The sequence below is a fragment of the Varroa jacobsoni genome, unplaced genomic scaffold (genome assembly GCF_002532875.2).
Source record: "Varroa jacobsoni isolate VJ856 unplaced genomic scaffold, vjacob_1.0 scaffold_69, whole genome shotgun sequence".
NCBI lineage: Eukaryota > Metazoa > Arthropoda > Arachnida > Mesostigmata > Varroidae > Varroa > Varroa jacobsoni.
The window spans coordinates 29,130-53,132 of record NW_019212971.1 but is presented as its reverse complement, the minus strand read 5'-3'; the positions used below and the strand labels follow the sequence as shown (position 1 = coordinate 53,132).

The following is a 24,003-nucleotide window of genomic DNA, read 5'->3' as shown; positions in this document are numbered from 1 at the left end:
CTTGTGAGATTAATCTGGCGCGGATCAAGGGATTACCTTGCCGATCAGCTGGTGCAGTAAGATCACTTTTCCGGACGGCACTCGGAGTATAGTTTCACAGATAAGAGCGTGTGTGTGTGTGTGTGTATGGAATATGAAGTCTGGTGCGATAAGGTGACGAGTTATTCGTGTTGTTTGTATTGGACAAATAATTTATTAGACGGACGCCAGATAAATCGAAAAGTTGAAACACACGCGTGCAGTTGTTTTTGTTATATTGTACTGAAACCAGCGCTGTGACATCGCACAAAATCATACTCCTATAGAAAGGTTCTTTGCTGAAACTCCACATAAAATTTGGTCTCCTTCAATGTAATACATATCATTATAGAATAATAGCAAGGTTTCTTGGTATCGTTCGATTTTTTTCATATGGTATTAAATAATTCCTTTCCTCGTCATAGCTAATGGACTCGTCTGACGTTAGATCAAGCATCGATAGCAAATGACACCAGCTCGAACGAGGTGCACAGCAAAACGCAATAGCGGGGATGCCCAGGTCAGGGCAGCTCTAGTCAGCAAAAGAACTGCGTCTTGCTGGAATAGAAAAGGTAAGGAAATCATGATCAGCCTTAAAAAGATCTGAGGTAAAATGGAGACCACCAGCTATCGGGGAAAGGAAGTCAGCTATTATTACTCATGTTAGCTTTGTATGTACGTGGTTTGCGTATTTGTATGTGGCTATTAACGTAGGTGTAGAAACATTTGTGCTTTGGGCGATGGGCAAGTAGGATTCAAGAACTCGAGTGTTAGATTGATAACGGGGTCACCGCATAAATTTATGGAGTCACCGACGAACGTCACACCACCGATGATAAAGCCTGTGGCAAGCAAGGCCGTGCTGCTTGTTGCTAATAATACGAAAGCCCAAGCAATGACTCAGAGTTGACTCGAACGTGGTCAACCCCGTGCAGATTCAATCACAAGACATATGTAAAAGGAATGAATAGCAGGGGGCACTTTATAGGAGGATGAATGTGCACGAAGGACTGAACGTAAAAATGACATTCTTATAGGAGGCACTAGTCGATATTCGATTATGTTAGTGCTAACAACGTGGAAATAAATCAGTGGAAAACACTGTCAGCGTAAAATGGTATCCTAAACAAAATCTTAGTGTAAGCGTTCGAAGCTATACGGGTCGGGGTGCCAAAGTAATGTGGTAGTCCGGGACAAAGAGCTTTCGTGTTGCGAAACTGTGTGCATACGGAATAACGGTGTAGTTGATGCGTACTTTGACCCCTTCTTATGCTGCGACGGCGAAGAGGCAGACCGCATGTTTAAAACCATAGGTGTCATAGGAACGCGATCCTCAGCTGAAACTTTAACTTGTCAAGTCTTATTAGAGTTATTAACATCAGCACGTTTGATCATCACGAATATTGCTACCCTTCTTATCTGTAATATATATAGGAAACGGGTCATGGTAAGTGAGAATATTGAATCTGCAGAAATAAAAAGTAAAAGAAATAAAAGAAAATATCTTAAATAATGCCCCATGCTGACTCCAACTACGCTATTTCAGCGATATAGAGAGATTTCGATTAATAAAAAGAGCAACGTTTGTACGATACGCAAGTTTTGTATCTGTATCAATGGACCAAAAGCCTATCTAACATAGCTATGATTAAGACTTGTTTCAGAAACTATCCAGCTACAAGTTGTATGTTTGCTACTGACATCATTTGTGATTTGCCTTAAAATGTATTATATTCCAGGCGTCGCTGGCCGCAGCCGTTCGTCCACTACACAGTGATTATAAATATAGTGAAATTCAAGCGAGCACAATCGTTGGACTCGTAGGTAGATTTAAAGATGATCGTATGTAGATGGATCTCATAAGTTGTTTGCTCTCAAGTTACTGTCTCATGCTTTCCCGTTCCTTCTTAAAAAGGTTAATGTAAGATTTACTGCCGCTTTCCTGCACACGTAACTAGTGTAATATTAGTAGCACCTACATAGTGTTCGTAACTTTTTACGTTTGGCCGTTCTGGCTCCGTGCCTACCTAGAAAATCGAATCGACAGTTACCGGGGCTGAGTTTTGTGGGTTTTGTGGACGTATAGTCCACAGTTGAGGTGGCACCAAAAAAAGGGGGCATAACAGACGGCAGGTTGATCGAGCGGCAAACGGAAATTACCTTTATGGCTTTCTAAACACGCCCATGACAGCCAGCCTGTCGTCCAGCCGTTGGCCGGCTAATCAGCGAACCTAATGAGAACGCTAATAGATGAAAGTGTATTTTTCACACGACTTCTGGTAGACAAGCTCCCCTTTGCCGCCGCTCTTGGTCACCGTTAGTATTATCGTTATTTGGCATTTCTAAAAAACAACGGCGACCTGAAAAGCGACCAGTAAGTTGTTTGGCTGAGCAAAAGAAGGCTGCCCATGCCTCAGGTAGACAGGGCATGTTTGGTCCACCGAAAGCAGACTAACTAACTACCAGTAACGCAATAACACTTAGTCTACGATAAGTGCATGAAAATACCATTGATCATTTCATTACATAGGATAAATAAAAAGTCACTGCGTAATCTGTCTGGGACAAGTTAATGCAAATTTTCTGTGGATCATTAATCACTTGAACTTCGCTATATATAGGATACTTTTAAGCGCATACATAAACTGTCCTCTTTATTTGTCAAGGTTGGCTCGCAACGGCGATAAGAATGGCAAGGGCAATCGAATTAGAGTGAATAACATTGTATATATCATACAATAAGCTATTGCGTCACACTTTACCATCGTTACGTTTCAACACGGCAGTATATTCTAAATACGTATTACGACATCTATTCATCAAACATGGCAATTTAGGAGAAAACGTTCTCATCATTACTTTCGACAACGTTGACGTAAGCTAGTTGAACGAAATCATTATAATTATAGACGTTACTGTCATTTTGCGAAAGTTCGCCACGTCTACTGAATGTACAAGATCATTAGCGATAAGTTAATGCAAGTAAATATAATCTGTTCATTGCGGTGGGCGAACCACCAAACTGTATTCGGCAATCGGCGGCAGTTTACGCAGTATTTTTCGGTAAAGAACGGCCCACGGCTCTGAGCAAACCTTTCTACCGCTTTAAGCAAACGAGCGAGGATCACGTAGCTCCAACCAACCTTTTGTCGAGCAGTGGCCACACAGCTCCCCTATGTCGTCTAGGTTGTGGAAAGCAAATCAGAGAAATGTATATTTTTAGCAGCAAATACCTTTCGTTTTCTGCGTTTGCCTTGCTTGCCTGTCATACAGTGGACACCATGGAAACATCGCGACCGCCACCACCTAGGCTACTCTCTCCCTTGAGAAAATACAGAGCCTAGAGTGTGTCCTGCCCTATCCAAATTCTTATTTTCTCTTTGGATGATTGCCTTCTTTTGCCGTCGTTGCTACCGATTGGTTGCAGTAGTCCTGAAATCTCATTTCCACATCGCCCTTATATGTGTCTAAATAGTCTGTCTATTACGGAGCGGAGTTAGTGGTTTGAGCAGTTATCTATGATCGTGGCGTTCTTCATTCCAGAGACCCGCGTCTCCGTTCCCGTTTGGCCGGATCTTTCAGGCAGTATCCAACAAAGGAGGCCCAAGCAGGGTTGTACCAGGCTGCGCTGATATCTACCTGCAACAAAAGTGAGACTGGAGTCCACCGACCGGAGAAATCAACTGGGACGGGATGTACCTTCATTGTATAATGAACGTCTTGCGTGCGGACTCTTTTCCACTGCGGCCATCGTACTCTTATCCAGAACCAAATACAGAACGATGATGGTTGTAAGCTCGACAGCCGTTTGAAGCCCGCTACCGGTGCAGACAAGGGGCGATACAAAAAAAATAGATGGATATTGCAGCAAAGAAACATTCTTGTGTGCGTCCTTCGTCCCACGACGCTTCAATTGGTTAGTAAACGAATACAGCAGCGGCAGGAATTAGTACACGATGGTAGACGTAATAGGTTCGCCTAGTAATACTGCACTACCTGTCATGCTTAGCAGTCTGGTGTTAGGGACGGGATAGATACGCATAACGATTTGCACACGACACATCTTTATAGAAATTTCTCTTTTCAACAGAACAAGTATCACGCACTAGGCCACGTGCGACAAAAAAATATAGTTAGAAAGAAATATGTTGTGCCAGTTATACTTTCTGTCATAGCAATAACAATAATTTCTGTCACTAGAACTACAAATAGCGGCATTCTAATAGCTGTTAACACAATATTAGCATTTATAATGTGCGTGATTATAACTATGGTTTTGACGATAGCGATTAGACGTAACTTTTCAAAATTCGCGCGCTGCTTTCTTTTTGTTTATGTTTAAATACATTCAGAATCAAAAATTAACGCGGGTTTCGTTAGTTACTTGAACGTTCGATGAGCCCACAGGGTGCGAGAGGATTGACGTACGTGTATTTAAATTTGAAGTGACGCCAATCGTACCCTTTTGACATCTATATATGTTCGTTAGGATCACTTTTATGTAAACAAGGCTGATAAACTTTGTCGAGAATTAATTTTCTTTTCAGTTGTCGTTTTTCACTCTACTTTGATGAGCGCAACTGCTAGAGTCCAGAACCCTTCGTGGTGTGTCCTTTGGAAATTGTATCTATCTATCTATTTATGCCCGTAGATAGTATTTAGCATTTGCTACTTTCGCGTTTGAGCGTTTTCACTCAGTCATCAATCTTTGCCTACCTTGCCGTCATCTTTATTTAGCTTTAAGGGAAAATGAGCAGCAGCTAGTGCCCGAAATAAGAACTCGGAGCAGACTTGATTGGACACGAATAGTTTTTATTTTTCCCTTGACTTACTGGGATTCCTATCTGCTTATTTCTGTTAGCTCCCTCGACCTTCTCGAGCAATCCGGCTCAGCTGCCCGGAACAGCTTCAGCAGTAGGAGGAGCATATTCGCGGTAATCAGAGCAGGTGACAGCAGGTTACCGTTCGACCATCACAAGCTTTGGTGGCGGACGCAACCTCTGGCTACTGCGTGGTCCCGCGGCCAGCGGGCCTTTGATCAGTCGAGTGGATTGCCCATTTCGACGTTTTTTCAGTATACTTTTTCCATGTCTCTTTGCTTCGGTGCGCTTCGCTCGTCTTGGCCGTTCTGCCTCGGCGTTCGTTGTCTGCTCCTCGTGTCCGGTACTACTCGGTGCCTTCGAAGCTCCTAGTCTCTTTTTGGGAGGCCTTTACGCGTGTCCGCTTTCCGTCTTCCCACCAAAGACTTCTATCAGCGGTCTTTCAACGGTGGTGTTATTTTTGCAGTTAATGTCAGCTACAACTGCCAAAATCAATTCACTCTAAGAGACACAAACGGACTAACACGCATTGACTCGGTCGACAAGCGTTTCGAAACAAGTCAGGCTCGCAGGATAATATAGAGTATTCAGCAGACTTAACCTATGTCACAGCATAGAAGAAACGGGGGCTGCTGCCATGTACTGTATGAAAGACAAGTATAAGGCAGGCCGTAGAGGCAGCATTGGCTGCGTTCACCAGCAGATGCATCCGCACGGCGCTAACATCCACAGCAGGGAAGTGTCAATAAGTGCTTTTCATGTGCTTCTTGCTGTTGATGTTCGCTGTGCACTCGATATAATGGGCTGTGGCGGCTCATGGCGGTGTACGTATGTGTGCACATCCATATAGGCAACAGTATGGCTGAGATCATAAGGCCGGCCCCAGCAATACAGGATGTTGTATCATGTCGCGACCGATACACTGGAGCTGTAGATATAAAGCGAGATTGCTAGCTTGTGGAATCGAAAAAATAGATTTGTACGCTGCTTATATGGGAGAAGGGACGCTGTACGCTACGTGTGGTCGTGGCTGCGAGCAGGCTAGACTCGCGGCCCAATAGGGCAAAGCGTGTAGCCTGAAGAGCGGGATGAACAGGGGTTGGTCAGTCAGTGACTCGGCAATAACGTTGAGACGTCGGATCCTGCTGTTGCTTCTCACAGGTTAGGCATTGTGTGGGTTGTGCTCTGTTGGGGGTTGAAGTAGCGGTGGCCACTAGTGAGAAAATCGCAGAAAACATGGCGAACGGTGGAATTGTGCTGACTTCGGTTGAGTGTCTGAAAGAGTAGCAGTGAACAGTATGAGAGGAGTGAGTAAGCGACCGACGCGGTTCGGCGGAATGGCCGTAGACGGTGGCTGGCGGTGTATTGACACAAAAATATTCATAAAAGTCGGATTACCCTCGTTTGGGGAGCTTTCCTTCCCAAGCGCAATGCACGGATCCGGTCGTCCAGCAATTGCTCGCTCCTCTCGAAAGTACTCAGCCTCTTAGAAAGGTGGCAGCAACCGATTCAGCACCGGCAAGGCGCAAACTAAGGCGACGGTGCGAAGTGTCGGCGTAGCTATTCGAAACAACGTTTCGAGTATCTCCACGCCGACTAGGTTTTTCCATTCTCTCCTTAGCCCCTCTTTCGTTCTCACCTCCTCTCTCAGCCTCGCTGCATCTATCTCGACTAGGGACAGCCAGGGAACTTTGCCGGAGCCGGCACGAACCACTGTCACAGCTTCTACTGAAAGCTGGTTGGCTTCGAAGTCGCGAGCAGCGTCGGCTGCAGTGCGAGTACCAAGCACAATTTCGCCGTGACTTTCATCCCTTTCATTCTTATGCGCTTCCGCTTTCAAGGAGAGGGGGGGGGGGGGTAGTGCGAGCTCAAGTGTCCATGAAGGGGCACAATATTTCCAGATTATCTAGCCCGCACTGAATTCCCTACTCTCACTTGCCTTGTCATCGCTAACCACCGCCAGCCGGAGCCATTCGCGGCAGTCACCCACGACCTGGCGAACTCCGGAGTCTTAGGGTACTTCGTGCTCTCACGGCGTACTGAACACACTAGGCAGTTTAGACGGGCTAGGAAGCTGAGTAGCCTTAGTTAGTACTTGCAGCTCTATCTCACCTGAATTTTTTCACGTTACTCTGTATCTATGCTGCAGGAGGCGACTGCTCCGATCCCTTTCTTCTTCCGCTCCCTTTCTTCCGCCCTACTGCCAACAAGAGCCCACTGTAACCATTGACGGTGTCCGAGCCAGAAGGGTCCAATCAGCACCGGAACCGAAGTGTGTTTGAATCGTAACAAGGCGCAGGCGGTGGCTAGTTGATGCCACCGGTTTGAAGGAGTTTCAGTTCCTGTCCTCAACACACACAGGGTCAGAGAGCTTCAGACGGTAAATTGGATTACAATTTGCCATTGCATCCATACACATTCATATATATTATATTTCGACATATAAGTACACAGCATTCAAAAGGGTAAATTGAGCCTAACAGTAGCTATAGTTCGACCCGCGATCATGTGAGCTTTAGATACAACTTCTAACAACGTAGTAGGGATTGTTTCTTTGGCAAGGGCATGATTCGACTGACCTGAGTCAGATAATGTTCATATACTCTTTTTATTGCTTGAAAATTAAAACGGACGCTTTCGACATTTTCTTAAAGGCGCGTCTAAGCATTAGCTCGACAAGGATGTTTGCTGTTTTGCTGATTGTCGATATATCCTTGTCGGTCAAACGCTCACTACAGTTGAAATAATGTCGCTTCGATTTGAGATGTTGGGTTAAAATTTAAAAAATAAGTATACTGAATGCTATAAAGTAAAAAAAAAAAACATAAAAATCCAAAAAAAAGCTGCTAAAATAGAAATATCACACGTGTGACGGGTTGCCCATTAATGAGAATTCCGATCGATAGTGCTCCGCTAGAATCAAAGGTAACATTGTAGATCCAAAAAATGTATTGCACTCGTATTATTAGATGATCCCATGTCCTGCAATTATAGCGTGCTTACCACCCGTTGCTGGATAAACTTGCTGGATTGCTTTCATCATTCTTTAGCATTGGCTTCCCAAACTCGTCCCATTTCTATCCGTCCATCTGACATATTGATCTGTTGACTTCCAATCAAAGTGACGAGATGTTGTGCCGGCAATAAATTGATGAGAATAGTACTTAATACCTGAACATCAGCTGATTCATATGATATGTTGGTCCGTCTTTCAGGCAATATCTAATACCAGTGATGTATTGATGATCAACGTTGCCAAGCGCTCGAAGCTCTCAATACACTCAGCCGACTACGGTTTTCCAGACATGAGCATCGTATTTAATTCGAGTATTTTTCACTGCAAGTATCTTCACTACTCTACGTATTGGCCATTCGTCCGTTTACCAACTAAAGCAACTCAACAGGACCTTATAGAGCGGAAGACTCGTGTTGCATAAAATTAACGTTATTTATAGGACAAACATATCTTGCAGCACTGTGTAGGACAGGGTGACGATGTGTTGAGTGGTCTCCGCGGCGCTCGTGATAGACCCACCCAAATCGCTACAAGCACCGAGTCATGCTGCTCATCAGATCGTAACTGTTAGTATCCAAACAGTCAAGGGGAAATTTGCAGACTGTGAACTCTATCGGCATTTTGGCCGTTCACACAGTACTCAATTACTAAAATAAAGTCTGTAATAATTGTAAAAATCTGTTATCTGCATATGATGATTTTCTTTTAAGCAGACTAGTTTTTGCCCGAAACGGCACAGCAAGTCGTCAGTGACATAAATCCAATACCCCACAGTCTTGATTCAATAGGCTATTGTGTATAGAAAAAAAGAGCATTAGCCCGCATTGAGCGCACTGATTATGTGGATACAGAATACAGCCCCGTTAGCGGTTCAACCTGTACACATAGACGCGAAAGCGCCCTGTTTTCTTCAACGTTAATATTTCGGTAACGTCTGAGGAAGATCTCATGGGTTCTGTGGCAGACCCCTAAATAAAAACATAAGATAACTACTACACACGGATGTAATGCTAACGCGTCGTTTTTTTTCTATCAGAAAAGAATAATTTTCTCTATCTGTGAAATCTATCAGCAGAAGGAATGCCTTTAAATTTTAGTGGCTATAGCGAATTAAGTTATATGATCTAAGCTCTGAAACCACCTTGGACTTCCACGTAACGTACGTTAATGTATTCTCCACTATCTTAATAGAGAATCTCTAGTGTTTACCAGCTTGCGCACGTTATACAAAGAAAAAAATCAAACCACATGCTTTCATTCACATATAAGGAGACAGAATATGTATGTGTAAATACTTGTCTTCCCGAAAAGGCCCACTCTGTTTGCTGTTTTGTGGGCCGCAATCGAAAAGCCTCGATCGTTTTCGCTCTGCTGTTTTCCACCGGTGAGCGAAGCTTTCATGATATCGTCTGCTCAAACGCAGTCATGCCTTGCAACTTCGAAAACACTTTCTCACATCCTCTTTCACAGGTCATGAAATCGAAAAGATGGAGTTGCCCAGCCTCAAAACTTCCAACCTTCAAGGTTACAGAGGAGGATAAAGGCAATAATCTTCTCTAGAGCATGATATACGTCCATCCAGACTTACCTGGTTGAACCTATGTTTTCCTCTCTGGTACCGGGGCTTTAAATGAAAAAGACAGGCGGGAGCGAAATGTGAAAATTTCGCGGTGGTCGGGGTGAAGCCAACTTAAGGGGGCGACATTCACTCATTGTCAGGTCGTCGGTACCCGATTGGCCCGGCCTGAAACATTATTTTCAATTCAAAAAGTCAACGATTGACCCCGATGCCTTTAGGCCGTAGCCAAGTGGTCGTAAGAGCAGGGATATGTCCAGACGTCGACTGCGATGTTCACATGTATTCATTTCTTGCATTCGAGCGAATAAGCGAAACGGAGGGTACCACGATGGAAAACGACGAGAAGGAACGTCGGTTTCTCGATGTATGACGACGAGCCAAAACGAGAGGTTGAAGTTCTCGGAAACCCTTCTGTTTTTTGAGCTTCCACTGGGTCATGCTATAATAGACAATGTCGGAGCAGTGTATTGTACGATGGCTGCAGGCCACACTTGTCTAGAAAAGGAATAAACGAAGGTAGTAAACAATCAAGTGGTAGAAAGGTTGGTTGCTGTGTATTATATTTCATTGTTGTCACTTTTGGGCTGGAACGAACAATCATGAAAGTACACGCTCCTACAACAACAATATATATTTATAGTATATCAACAAACTGATGACTAGGTTATATGATAATAGACGTCTTACTTACCAAACTTCTTGATAGGTCCAGCTGGGAGATAGAAAGCACGCCCTTGATGTTGGTGGGAAGACGGAATTTACGAATTATTTTCTCGCGTTGTTCGTAATCTATTCTTTTTATCATTATTTACTCGTAAGGTGTGAAGTAGAAACGAAGCTTGAAGTTTTAATAAGCCCATAAAAATATTCCATATAAAATTCCAGTTTCAATCTAAACCTACCAAACTAAGTTTGTCGAACTAACACTTTAAACATACATCGCGTTTACCCTCGTCTGAGATATTTTTTATTAAAAATTTTAATACGATACAATTTAACGATTCAGTTACATTTTGTACTAGATAAATATTTTGTTTTCGATTTCTACTGCGTATACATTTGGCAAAATTTCTATGAACGATTTTGTGATCTCAAGCTTCCTGCTGATGGCCAACGAAAGGGAGGGTAAGCCAAAAACGTGTAAATCACCACGTTTAATTCATTCATCAGCCAAATGAATCGGTAGGTTCTGTTTTTAACGAAATGTTACGATGCGCACTCTGTCACGTCTACGTCGGCGTGCTCAGTTATGCATGTACAGCGGGATTGCTGCTGATTTACCCGGGGCGGCACCTCGTCCGCTTTCGAGCTTCTAACCTATTTGCTTTTTTATGCAGACTTTTTTTTCAAGTTGCTAAGCTGACTGAGATAGTGAGAGGGGGCTCCACTGGTGTTATATAGCAGAAAGGAATAGTATGGGGTGCAAATGAAGCTTCAACGATAGGTGTATAGGTAAGCGACCCGTGTTGGCGTTGCCCAGCTGCTCAGATGGTGAGAGTAGCGCAAAAGCAGATTGGAGCTTATTTCGCCAGGGAAACAACTGCCCTTCACAAACGGTAGCCGCCTCACGCTGTAGCAATAGCTCGCTGGCTAAATCATATTGGATGCTAAACGTTAACGCGTACTCGGGTGCCTTCGGTGGACAAAAACGATGTTCTTGCCATAGCGCGACTGGTGTGAGATTTAAGTTTGGCTTGATTTGCCCATACAAACTATTCCATGCATTGTACTATTACTACGATTCAAATAGTAAAAAAGCTGCTGTCGCCGATGCCATGGGACTAGATCAAAGCCACTGGGGAATTAGGGGATTCCTAATCATCGCCGTAGGTATAATCCACTGGTAACGTTTCCCGCGGTTCCCAGAGAAGTGCTCCCAGTTGTAAGCTGACAGACGAGTTGTTATTTATAGGGCGTGGTCGGAAAACAGGGATTGCGACGCAAGAGGTTACCGAGCATAGTTAGTGAGATAAGTTCTACACGATAGCATATGGCAACAACGGGTCAGGGAAAAGCGGCGAACGAATTTGGTATCTGCTAGAGGAAAAACTAAACTCAGCAGCGATCTTAATCACGCAGAGTTCAGAGAGAACACTGCATCGGCCTGGGCGAAACAACGTTGATGAAATCTTGAAGCAACAACGATAGCAGTACAACAGAAGTAGTGCTTATCAGACAAAAACCGCTATACAAAGAAGTGTACTAATTGTAGCACAAGTGAGTTTAGATTGGGAGGGAAGATCCTGGTGGAGGCGAGGAACAAATACAAAGAAAAGACGCAGAAGGCTAAAAGCGAAACAAGAAGAACAATACATGAGAGAAGGTATGGACCGTGGGCTATGGCGACGGTAAAAGCAACAGCAGCTCTTATAATTAGAATTTAGATACATTTTAATATAGGGTACTTTTATAGTTTATGACCCACTTTGGTTCATAAAAATAAAACGTTATATTACGATGTCGCAGAAGTTCGACTAAAAGGTCAGTTTTAGCAAGTTTACTGAAAACTTCTATGATGACAATATTATATTATATTCGGGTGTCAGTAACGGCAATTTCTTACCTAACAAAAACACCGCAGTTAACTTCTAAGCTTACTACAAAAATAGTTTACTATACATCATCACTTCTTAATGATCTTCTGCCATCTTTCAACCAATTTATGCACTCCAAATGCTGCGCCAAAAGTTTTTCAATTTGGTGCTCTAGAACTTATCCAGCCAATTTCTCAAAAGCCTGCTCATTGTTTAAATTATTCTTATGAGTTTTATCAATAATAGCGAAAGGTAGAAATAAGCGGGAGATTCAGAAAAAATGGTGGCTATAAAAGAACCTCTTACACAAGTTCCTCTAGAGCGGTTATAATAGCCTGCCTCTATTATGGGTTTTTTTTTCTGCGATTTATTTAGTGCAACTTCGGTTGACCGTCTTATTGTTATGAGGTATTTTTTTTTTTTGTACAAGATTCTTCTAATTCTAAAAAAATGAAAATCGTTACCGTTATAGAATTAAGATATGACTTAACACTGGAATCCGTTTTTTACTGCGCTGCATAATAAGTAGAATAATTATGATAATAGAAACCTGTCATTGTAGAAACCTGTGTATTGTTCACTTGCCATATGCTGAAGGACAAATAAAAGCGGTGTTTCTCGGCGCTTTTCACTCGGTTTGGGGAGCACTCAAGCTCTTTGTGTTTGAGAAAACCCTATAGATATAAGGTGCCTAATTGTCCCAGACCTTTTTGGGCAACTTCTTGATCTTAGCAAAAAGTGAAATAAGTTAGATGTCGGAGGTGGACTTTTTATTTTATCAGAAAAGGCTTTTGGAGCCTAAACTTGAGAAACGCTTTTTTCCGCCTACCAACGTTATAACGGACTTGAACGAATAGTGGCCACTCCCTAACAGTTTAGAAATAACCGAACAGTAGAGCGGCAAAAGGAGCAAGGAACATTTGGAAAAGTCCCACCGTTATTTATATTTTTACATCAAATAGATGTATGCAGCTGATTAGGAAAAGTTGAATTCGAACAGGCAGCTTATTTACTTTTTGTGGTCTTTCCTATATATATATATATATATATATATATATATATATATATACACACGTTTGTCTAATACACGGAATGATTACTCACTCTGTTTTCGCATGTATTTGAGAACAACGAGTGTAAAACGACATTTTGTTGATTCAAGAAGCATCTAATGTAGTTCAATTTTCTTCTAATATTTACCGTTAGCGAGATATTAATTTATTAAAACTGCTATTTTTATCTTAATTTTGAAAATATTAAAAAATGCTTAAGATTTCGAAAAAAGTGTTAGTAATTTACCGCAAATTTAACAAATATCATTTTAGTATTGTTGAAATCCAAAGACTGACCAAGAGATTAAATTAAAAAAAGTGTCTTCTTCAAAAAATAGGTTGAGATGATCAAAATAAGTTATTTTAATAGACATGTTTAGTTAAGTGTGCCGAGAACTACTGGATAGGATTGTAGCGAAAGTTTTATGATGAACATAAGTTATGATACTCGAATATTGCCCACAAAAATTAAAAAAAAACTTTCAATTGCGTAGAACAAGCGCTGATAAATGAACGGTTGTATAGAACTGAATGGGTTTTACAACATTAAGTACCAAATGCTTATTAAGTGTCTTAATTGTTTTATTTTTCTAAACAGTGAGAGCATACTCAACCACTGTATTTATCGCCTTTTCGGTTGACCAATTGTGATGCTTGACTGATTTGACCAACGCTTTCGTGAAATTAAGCCCCAACAATTCTTAAGGTCTTAGCAGAACCCTGTCTTCCAGCTAATCTTCAGAGGCCATAATAGACCTGGGTTTTCATCTGTGTCAAACATTAACGCTATGTTTGTGATAGATTTTTGTCGGACATTTTTCCTAAAGCTACGCTGCCACACTCTGTGTGAAACAGACGACCGCTTGTTGTAGTACTCAACGCAGTAGAAATACCTAGGGCCACAGCTAGAGCTACTAGTTTTTTTCTAGTCAACTCTATATAAGAGTTTTTAAACGTCGTTTACAGAACGGCGTCCAAAGGCTTTGGCAGTAATAAAGCTGTCCTGCCTCCTGTTTTGGTGCTGCTGACCTGCAGGCTATTCGTGCTGCTTCTGATTCGGATACCGCTACTGACACGACGGAATGAGATATTTTATGAAGCAGATAAATTTAAACAGGGCTGCCTCTACCACAGTAAGTCAGTCAGTCAGTGGGAACACCAAGAGCGATGATGCTGACCCTTTACTGGCGGCGCTAGCGGCGGGGAAGCAATTCTATAAGCAGCAGTGAAGACTGACTATATTTTCCTACCACGTTGTGTACCCTTCATTCTTTATCTTCACTCGATCTCGTCGCGTTCTCGATGTTGCGGTTTCAAGCTCTCCGAGTTTGCGGTTAGCGCTACACGCAACGCCACGTGCATCGCCTCTTGATGGGCAATAGGCAGAAAGAGAAGGCGTTTAATGGCGACCTCAGTAGGAGTCTCGAATCGAATAGGCTCAATTTAGCCGAATGGCTTTATAGGTGCCTTGGCTGTTGTTGCTGGTCTGCGTTAGCGATCTGGTGGTACCAGCGGTGCAAATGGCAATAGCACAAGACACTGGTCTTGCCAAACGCTATGACAGTGCCGTTACAACGATACCTCGTCCGTCTAGCTTCACCCGCATCGGTCAGTATACATCGATCGATCTATCTTTCGCCTATTTTTACAATGAAGATCAAAAGGGAGAATGCCCAGCATAAAGTTTACAATGGACGAATCTAAATGAGAGGCAGCACCAATGGCGATATATAAAAATTGGTCTTTCCGTATAACTAACCAAAAGCTTGTGGTCTCTCTTACGACGTCAACCAGGTCCCTCGGACACGGTAAGGCCGAGTATCTGAGGCATGATTTAGGACCGCTCTCTCAACGAAAGCCGCCGGTTCTTTTGATTATGACGAGTAGCCCCTGAATCAGGACTTGGTAGTGGCCATCGCCGAATGGCCAGCCTTCAGGCCAAAGCCTGAAATTTCGATTATGTATATCTTTTTAAGATATATATCTACGTATGAAGCCACCTTTGACATGGTCATTGTTGATACCAAGAGTGCGCTATCGACTGCCGCGTTTCTTCGATATAAGCGCGCTGTTTTTGCTCGTCATATTTAAACGCTTTGATTGTGCATATTTTGTATAGAACAAACTGCTGTGAACCGTTTCATTGATACGTATCGACACTTCGCTTCCTTCTAGAGAATGAGATGAAATAGGGAGACTCAGGAAATATTCTGGGAAAATTATGATATGTTAGCGACATGGAAAAAATCGAACGGACGCAACGAAAGATTCGACTGTCAGCAAGGTTATTAGTCCCATTAAATTACCGCTAATTGTATTTGGTATACACTACTAGTACTACCACTACAAATTCTATTATTGCGTGCGAGTCATTGTTTTAAAGTAGATTTTACCCGGATTATTCCGTAATAGGGTGACACAGAAAAAGTATGTTTTTTTTTTACGTATAACATGCTAGTTTAACGTGTGCCACTTCTGAAATTGAAAACAGTAGCGATGAGGGTTCTATAGCTCTGGGTTACGATTGTAATCAAGTCTTGGAAGCAGATCACGAGCGAAGCCAACCCGCGCCAGCTTGTATATATCGTTGAAACAACAAACAAAGCTGTTCAATCCTTTCGGGAACGAACTAGAAGTCCACGTAAATTTCTATTTCTGAATTAGTCCTGCATTCATTGTAGATTTTCGACTGGAATAGCCGGATATCTTCGTTCAGAGCCTCCTGACGTGACTGTGACGTATGTAACGTGAAGTACGTTATTGCAAGAATAAGAATGAAGTGTAGAAGTAACTACATGAAGGAACTCACATATTTGCCATGAAAAAAGTACGTTTTAGTTTGCATATACGTACTAAGCTAAGACGATGAGGACCCGTCAGTGGCCTTGCAGGAAGAAAAGCCTCTTCTGATTTAATTTTTCGATCAGTGGTTTATATTTGACAGTAGGCGTAGACACGCTTCGTTTCGCAATGAGCAAGAACCAGCCATCAGAAGTGTTGCTTGACCGCACTGTCAGACATACAACTTCTAACATCGAGGTACAGAACAACTCGTTCGTGCAGCTAAGATAATCATGTAGTCGATTTGAAGTCTAGCGTTCTTCGATCTATATGTGTTTAGCCTGCTGACTGATATTACGGCTCCACGATGAGGCTGTAAATAATGTCTGCATAATGGTAAGCGCCATTTTATTTCTAAAAGTGATAAAGGCGTCTGCCTAGTTCTATCGCTGGGTGTCAGGCATAGCTCGATAGCTGTTAACAGAGTATGTGATGTCCCGTACGTGCAACTGCCTTTTCATGTGGCTAATCAGTTAAACAATTTTCTTTATGCGGTAGTACCGTAAACAAAATATAAGTGCTAGCTTAGCTTTCTTGGAACAAATTCATCCCTGCTAATTGACAGAATAAAAACAAAAGACTATCTCTATACATTGCCTACGCAAAAATGTAACTTTAATAGAATTGTTTTCAGTACGCAACTTCGCTGTGTTTAATTAATTTTCTATATATATATATATATATATATATATGTTATAAAAGATCAAAAGTTAGAACAATACAACAGATATGGCCATTCTAGAAAATCGGTTTCTCCAAAAAGCGCCACCTACAATTAACTACACTCATTTTTAGAGCTCTCAATTAAGGCGCAAATAGAGAAGAAGGCGTTACATATTTTGGAAGTTTGCAGTTATGAATCCTTCGCCAAAGAGTTCTAGCAGTCAGAATGGGAAGAAACGCTTGTTTCCCCGAAAAAAGTACGCTTTCATTCTAAATGTAGGCATTTCTATAACTCTCCCATCTTTTTATTTCTTTTTTATAGATAATATGTATGCATAAACTGGATCAAAAAAATATTTTTTTGGCGTAAGTCCTTTTTAATGTCTGCTTGTCAATACATACTTTTCAAAATGGCTTTTTGCCTAAGCCACTTGTTATCAGAAATTACACAGGGCACGGCTCATGACGTTATACTATGAATTACAAAATACGTAGTTCTAGAGCCAAGTAAAAAAAGATCAATCGATTTGAAAAAACAGTAAAATCTGCTAAAATTCAGTTATAGCTTAATGGGTTGACTTTCTATATAACAGAACCGTTACGGTTTGACTCGTTTGCATCCTTTTTTTTTTTCAAAACAACTTCTTTCCAATAGGTCACGGTTACCGATGTACGATTAAACACTATAAATAACGTAAGCATTAGCTATACTGATGTAGTTTATTTGAGCTTAGAGCGTTGAGTCAGTCAATCAAGCGAAGTGTGCCCTTTGCAATGTAAATCTCTCCAGGTTGAAGAATAACCCGCTCCGTAACTTTCCCAGCTTCGACGCAAACCATTTTCTGCCAAGCATCGTTATCGAGGTCGCTTATTGAAGCGCATCCCTTTACCCAAGGGTTCCAGACGACTGAAAATAGAGCAAAAAATAAATGCAAGAGCAAAAAAACCCGATTAGAGCAGGTCAAAGTATATCTTCGCTCGTATGTACAAGATATGTATATACGCTTAAATCATTCCGCACGAAAAACTGCGATACTGTTAGAGGGGAATTTTTTTTTTTATTACTTACAGTTGACCCTTTTGTTTAAAATATAGTTCGTTTTGGAAGTTTATTTTATATTCGGCGATTATAATATAACAAGGAAATTTCAGCACTTGAGGAAACGCCCGCAGATAACCTGTGGCGGTCTCAGCTTTGTTGCTAGAGCAATCGTAATGACCGGATATTCATTTAACCGACGCTCAAATTAATGGTTAGGACTAGAAATCCACAGCTCAGGTTTGTACAAGCTATGATTACTATGATTATTACGTATAGATTCAAAGGTATACGTACCAGTATCGGGCAGACCGTTCTTCTCGACCAGTATAGTCGTAGAGCCATCAGAGACTTCAACATCGGCCGTGTTACGGTAGATCCTACATTCGATAAGTGATCAGTTATTAAGTCTATTATATTATATAGCAATAGTAAGGATCTATTACGTATGGGCAACAAGGTCTTGGAGAATGATGGCAAGGGTCGTTGCTGAATGGGATGTTTCGTCGGCGGAAAAATACATATATGATTAACTCACGGGGAACGTTAGCCCGCCCGCGATAAATCACCACTCGGAATTCATATACTACTACTGATACCAAATAAAACAGGACACGCTTATTAAAAATCAGTGGAAATCTTAGAAAGCGCTTCTCGATTTCTACATGTCAACAATTCAGCGAGCGTTTCTCTATGCTATGTACCATCCAGCGCAACTAAAATGATAAACAACAACACGGGTAACGATACTGACCGGTCTATAGCTTCGGTAATAATGACGTCTCCAACTTGAGTGGCGTTGCTGCCCCTTTTAAGCTTATCGATGTAGCTCACTTTATCTAACCCCCGGATTTTCGTTTTGGCAATGTCTTCCACCTTCAAATGGGTATGCAGTAGAAGAGTAAAATCCCATATTTTATCATCAGTGTTACACACATCTACACGCATGTGTAAGGCTCCGGTAGCGAGCTCCACAGTGTAGAATACCTCAAACCTGTTCAACAGCCATATTTCGTTATGAAATAGGTATCTTATTAGTTTTTTTTTATGAGACGTTTTTCTCTGGGGCACAGATTATGGGTTAGGTTTACTGTTTCGCACAAATCACATGTATATGTAAAATGCTTCGGGATTTCTTATTTTTATTTTGTTGATTATTTCGAGTCTACATTGCACGATATATATGAAGACTTCTTGTGTGAAAAGGTGTCCACATACTTGGGCAAAAAATTGACAGAAACTGCGATCTTTAATTAGCACTCTCTAGAGCTGTAATCAGTAACGAAGCTGAGTTGCATCTCAGATTTGCACTGACAAAAAAATTACTTATTTTTTTTTAGTTAGTACTTACTTGAAAGGCCACATGTCGAGTGAGGTCTGAGTTTCGGTAAGCTTGAATACAGCCTTGGAAGGCTCCCGTCTTTGGAGAGACCACATTGATATACGGGCAAAACCATGGTGCGGTCCTAGAGACCACGGACCGAAATTGGCTGTAACAAGATTATATAAAACGTATCATCACGTTTTCATTTCCCAACTGGTCTCTAGCCTATTCCTATTATAACACAGTGGGTAATGCTTGTCCACTAAACATCGGAACACGTCGTGGTATACGTGAGTTTTTGACACCCAAAGGTTGGAACGCTGGACGTAATTTATAAATTCAGCTGACCCATGTCGCTCTGTTTTGACGATATTTAGAATGGATTGTGAATACGAAGCAAGCTTCCGTTCCTGACAAAGGAATGATTCCAACTAACGCAATTGCTAATGTTGCCTCGTGTGTTCTGAACTTTCAATATCTATTTTCGCTGTCCAGTACTTACGAAATACAAAAGGAACTCCTCCACGGATGGCTTTTTTATTGTCGAAAATAGCAGTTTTGCTGCAAATAAATAATATCTTTCATTTTTAACGTGCTCACTAAGTGGCTACCTTGTAATGGCTTTACGACATTTTATATATTGATACGGCAAACTATCTACAAGATACCCTTAATTTAAATATCTGGATAGTTTATCCCCATAATGACGGTTTACCTTAAATAAATATGTTCTGCTTTAACAGCGCCGGTTTTCCACGAGATAATTGTTGCACCTGAAAACAGATGGAGTCTAATATCAATATTGTAATTTCAAGTTGCTTTGATACCTAGTATAACGTTTTTTTGATAGAAAAAAAAAGTAACGCAGTGACGTTGTCATATCAACGTGTTTAAGGAAAAGATCGCAATCGGTTGCCAATTACTCGTCATGATTTTCCATGAGATCGTAGAACCCTCACTTATTCAGTCAATATTACAGTCGCTATATTTTCCAACTCGGATATTTGCACAAAATTAAATAACCGATTTCACGGTACCCAAATGTACTAGTAAATGGTTAACTGATCCTTAAGTCGATTTTTCACTACAATCCAAACAAAACACATTTTTCTTCATTGCTAGTATTATTATTCACGAAAAGTAACCCCATCCCCCTGCTCCACGGTACACACCTCGTCGCCCCTATTCGACTCGTACCCAAGTAACTAATACCTCGACGTCCGTATAGTTTATAGTGATACTGGATCTGCATACGGAAAAATAGTAACAATTATAAAACAAAAACGGTAAAAAAAATAAGCTCGTCTCACCAAATAGGTGAATCGTTGCAGAATCATCGCCAAGCGTCAACCGCACTAAGTCGTTCTCATCAGCTCCAAATTCCATTTTGCTTTCTGCGATATCGGCAATTGGCGTTCCCTGGCAACTCTTTTTCTTTTTACTGTTGCTGCTACGACTACTCAGAGCACACGAGTGTTTACCATTTCCGTCTTGTACGTTCCGGCTGTCAACATTTTGACGCTGTAATTGTTCTTAGCAGCTTTCAGGGATCAGGTCTTCGTACTGACTGTTATGTTGAACCTTGCCGAGGTGATCTTCACGTTCAGGGCTATTAACGGAACAGGTGCGGCCGTCGGTGGCCTCGTTCTTCTGGCACGAGCAGTACTGGCTTGTTGGTGGGCGGAGCAAGGCTTACCTTTGGGCGCACAATAATATTGACATACAGTGGCAAGAGCTCGCCCTGCTGTTCACCTTGATTCCGCTTCTGTCCTCATCGGCGTCTTCGCTGTCAGCTGATGGGGTTTGTGGACGATCACGGTACTGTCGTGAATATCACCGTTTTGGCCGCTGTTGTTGCTGCTGACCGATCGGTGTCCACTGATATATAGTAGACGCGACCCAAGCCCAGTAATAACACTACACAATCGAGTCGCCAGAAAATCAATAAAGCCTCTATTATACCGGTAATTAAAATAGATAACACCAAGCCAACCTAACTCTCGCAATTATATCAGAAGGCAGAGCGTCCATTATAGCAGCTTACACGTGTACAACAATTACCCGTAATACAGTATCCACATCAAGCAATACATCGATTTCGAGTGGAATTGCTGTTACTAATAAGCAAAACACTCTCCGTCAATCCAATCTGTACCAGTATTTATCAGTCAGATGAAAAGTTCCTAACGTATCTAGGACGTCTGCTAAGACGTCAAGATGACGCTAAGCCTGTTAATGATACAAGTAGCGAAACAATGTGCACTACGACGACGATAACATTAAATGCCAATATGTAAAACATAACTCCAACAAGCTCTAGGTACGCATTACTGCTGGAGCCGCTTGACGCATGCCCAATCGCGCTGTCAGTGTCCATGGCCACTAGAGAGGGCTTAAACTGGAAAGGGTAGGCAGCATTATACTAGGTAGGATTGCCACATATAATGACGCCACTCGATAACTGCGAAGGTGAGGGATATCGCTGAAGTAAGGGGAAGGGTTGCACAAACTTTTGTGCGTGTGACTAGATTTGATTGTTGTTTTGTCTTGGCAACGTTGGCGACTTTTTCGGTTTGCTTAATGGTCACACTAGCCATAGAAGACATTAACAATGTTACTTCTTTCGTTTGAACGGGAAATAAGGACATGGACGAATGAAGGAGGTATGACAGATACTCTTACGTTTGGCTAGTACGTTGAATAAAGTCGGTACGTCTGTCGTACTATGGCATGTGTGTTACTGGAACTTTTTTTTTACTGTCACTTAGTACCAGGTTCGATAAACATGTGAGCCCCGACGTTAGCATAACTTAACTATGTAGCAAATACAGAACACCTAAATATTCAATAAGTCTAGAATAAAAAAAACCTTTGTGCAATTTTGAAGATACCCTCTTTGTGATACTTTTAAGATAAGAAAAAAAAACCGCTATTTTATGCTCCTAAGGAAACAGAACAGTACATTAATTTGGCCACTAAAAAGTTTGGTCAGAACAATGCAGAAATAGGAAAGAATATATCATAAAAAGCATATATGTAAGTGATCAAGTGAATAGCGTTGGACAGCACAGGGGTTTCCACAGATAAATGGTTCTTCGGCACTCTCTAGTACAAGCATAAACTGATGCAACCCAGTATACACGAAAACAAGCATTGTCACATGAAAACTGTTATAATTAAATACCTTTTCAAAGTTGTTTGTTACTACCGTGAAAAGTGTCCGCCCTGGTAACTAATACGAGCAGATATACAGACAGCACAGATACGTAGAATAACACCGTTAGAGTTATTTTTTGCGTCCATATATCTGCCGCTTTGTCTGGTAGAAAGGTAATCATGGTCCCGTAATAGGCGTCAACATCGACTGTCCTATCGAGTCCTCGAAAAGATCACGGTACCTGGAAGGAAAGCTACAGCGTTCGGTGATGACGATAAACTCGGCAGTTTTTTTTGTAGACACTTGCCGTTAGTGAGAAAGTGCTGTTCTGGGCGCATCGTACTTGACTCGACTAGCGGCGGATGCCGATCACTACTAATAGCAATGAAAACTAGTTAAATCATGATTGATACAAGACGCGATACGGATGAGTGTCAAGGATCTGGGTATACGTCGTGGGCATGGCAAAAGATTCGGAACATGGGTTGTAGCAATCTTGGCTTGACAAAGCAGCGAGCAGAATTAAAGAACATGGTAAGTACTTACCAATAGTCTGCATTGATTTCATATATGTTAAGGACGTTTTATTACTCAATTGTACGTGACGTAGGCTAATGACATTGTTCTAAATAAAAGTGCCAGTTGAAAAAAGCTGGTTTTGGACAAGCTCAAATTAGCTACCTAATTTCAGATTCTATGGGATCAATCGTCTTGGTATTGAGCGGTATGTAGTCAGGCAGGAAGAGCGCTCTATCACTAAGTGGCCGTCGTGGAATACAGGTAAAGATAGCTTCAATATAATGCGACGAAAGCAAGCCATTTAACGCGAAAGGGACTATCGGCGATTAGACTGTTCTTTTGCGGATGAAAGATAAAAATAAACTATAGTTACTTATTTGAATGTTACCTTTATTTTAATAAGTACCCCGCAAAGGACTGGGTTCACAAAGTAATTTCTAGCGAATTGACGACATGGCTAATGTAATTATGTACTCGCAATTTGTCTCTTCTAATAAAGTTATTGTCAAGGTTTACCTGCCGTATCTTAACACCAGAGAAAACTATGAGCTCTAAATTAACAGCCAACCACATTAAGTAAAAAAAAGTGTGCTCATGATCGTATCGTCAGACGACAAACATTATATACTATCCATATTACTATGTAAGACAATCGTATAATTTATTTTCATTTGAAATCTATATAAAATCTATTTAACTCTAGTGTGTTTCTATCATTTTCCTAAACCTCTACATTTTCGGAAGCTTGGTAGAAAAAATAATAGTGGCAATTCTTCGAAGCATATGCTAGTAGCACTGTCGTATAGCTTTAACCTTAAAATAGTCGAATTTCGAAATAACTCTATTGAACGATATCGTTCTAGATGAAATAATCCGAATGTATTTCGTATTTATCCACATGACGTTAAACATTTATAAACACGCACCTTTTATACTGTAAGCTGTGACGAAACGGTAGCGATACCCCACGTGTTGCCCAGATTTCTGGCGAGCTTAAAATGTCTCTCGGGTCGTGTTATAAGCTCTTCATTAGTTAGAAATGTTTGCCTTTGACATCGCTATTCCCGCCGACAGCTAACACTCCACGACTGAATTGAAGCGTTCCACCTGAAGACGGGTCACAGATTCCTGCGAAAGTAATCATGACGGATACGCTCTATACTGATTGATCAGTATAATAATAATATAAAAGGCGGATGTGGTTACAGTAACATGATGGGATGAGGGAATGCCGGTGCTTTATTAAACCGTGCATAGAGACAATATTCGCATAGATAACTGCGTAATATGTTTACATGTATATATTCAATGTGGGGCAAGAGCATTCTGGCTGTAAGGGGGTTACGCTTTTATAATAGATCATTACAATATACTTAAGAACAAACAACGATACCATAAGCAGAAGTGTCAATGCCCTTGACAAACCCTAATCGTACTATAA

The 24,003-nt window shown here is 41.4% G+C and overlaps 1 protein-coding gene and 2 long non-coding RNA genes across 5 annotated transcripts in view; 2 read left to right on the top strand and 1 right to left on the bottom strand.

Annotated features, from left to right (window-relative positions):
- Nucleotides 1–8,538, top strand: part of LOC111262346 (uncharacterized) — a 48,835-nt gene extending 40,297 nt beyond the window's left edge. The window contains exons 2-5 of one of the 2 annotated variants that reach the window (XR_002681573.2): nucleotides 444–1,465; nucleotides 3,562–3,934; nucleotides 6,988–7,218; nucleotides 8,054–8,538. This is a non-coding gene — a long non-coding RNA (uncharacterized LOC111262346). The remainder of the gene's footprint in view (nucleotides 1–443; nucleotides 1,466–3,561; nucleotides 3,935–6,987; nucleotides 7,219–8,053) is intronic. The other variant, XR_002681572.2, reaches the window with a different exon arrangement.
- An 8,248-nt stretch (nucleotides 8,539–16,786) lies between these two features.
- Nucleotides 16,787–22,215, bottom strand: LOC111262362 (uncharacterized). Of its 2 annotated transcripts, none has more exons than XM_022836569.2 (8): nucleotides 22,071–22,215; nucleotides 20,197–20,803; nucleotides 19,602–19,659; nucleotides 19,389–19,447; nucleotides 18,914–19,052; nucleotides 18,317–18,556; nucleotides 17,860–17,942; nucleotides 16,787–17,430 (listed from the first exon to the last, which is right to left on the bottom strand). In XM_022836569.2, exons 2-8 carry the CDS (start codon nucleotides 20,270–20,272, stop codon nucleotides 17,267–17,269), a joined length of 819 nt encoding a protein of 272 aa, XP_022692304.1. In that variant the 5' UTR covers nucleotides 20,273–20,803; nucleotides 22,071–22,215; the 3' UTR covers nucleotides 16,787–17,266. The 2 variants fall into 2 exon arrangements, with proteins under 2 accessions (XP_022692304.1, XP_022692313.1); XM_022836578.2 differs by lacking the exon at nucleotides 22,071–22,215 and adding an exon at nucleotides 20,948–21,205.
- LOC111262370 (uncharacterized) lies at nucleotides 21,332–22,938 on the top strand. Its single transcript, XR_002681583.2, has 3 exons — nucleotides 21,332–21,549; nucleotides 22,213–22,577; nucleotides 22,735–22,938. It is a non-coding gene; the product is annotated as an uncharacterized LOC111262370 (long non-coding RNA).
- The last annotated feature ends 1,065 nt before the right edge of the window (nucleotides 22,939–24,003 follow it).

What these genes read in the sequence shown, in the direction of transcription:
- LOC111262362 (XM_022836569.2), bottom strand. Translation starts at nt 20,272, where the DNA reads ATGGAATTTGGAGCTGATGAGAACGACTTAGTGCGGTTGACGCTTGGC. An exon ending in TGCAACGATTCACCTATTTG is followed by an intron (nt 19,660 to 20,196) that starts GTGAGACGAGCT and finishes ATCTGTTTTCAG; the next exon opens with GTGCAACAATTATCTCGTGG. An exon ending in AGGAGTTCCTTTTGTATTTC is followed by an intron (nt 19,053 to 19,388) that starts GTAAGTACTGGA and finishes ATCTTGTTACAG; the next exon opens with CCAATTTCGGTCCGTGGTCT.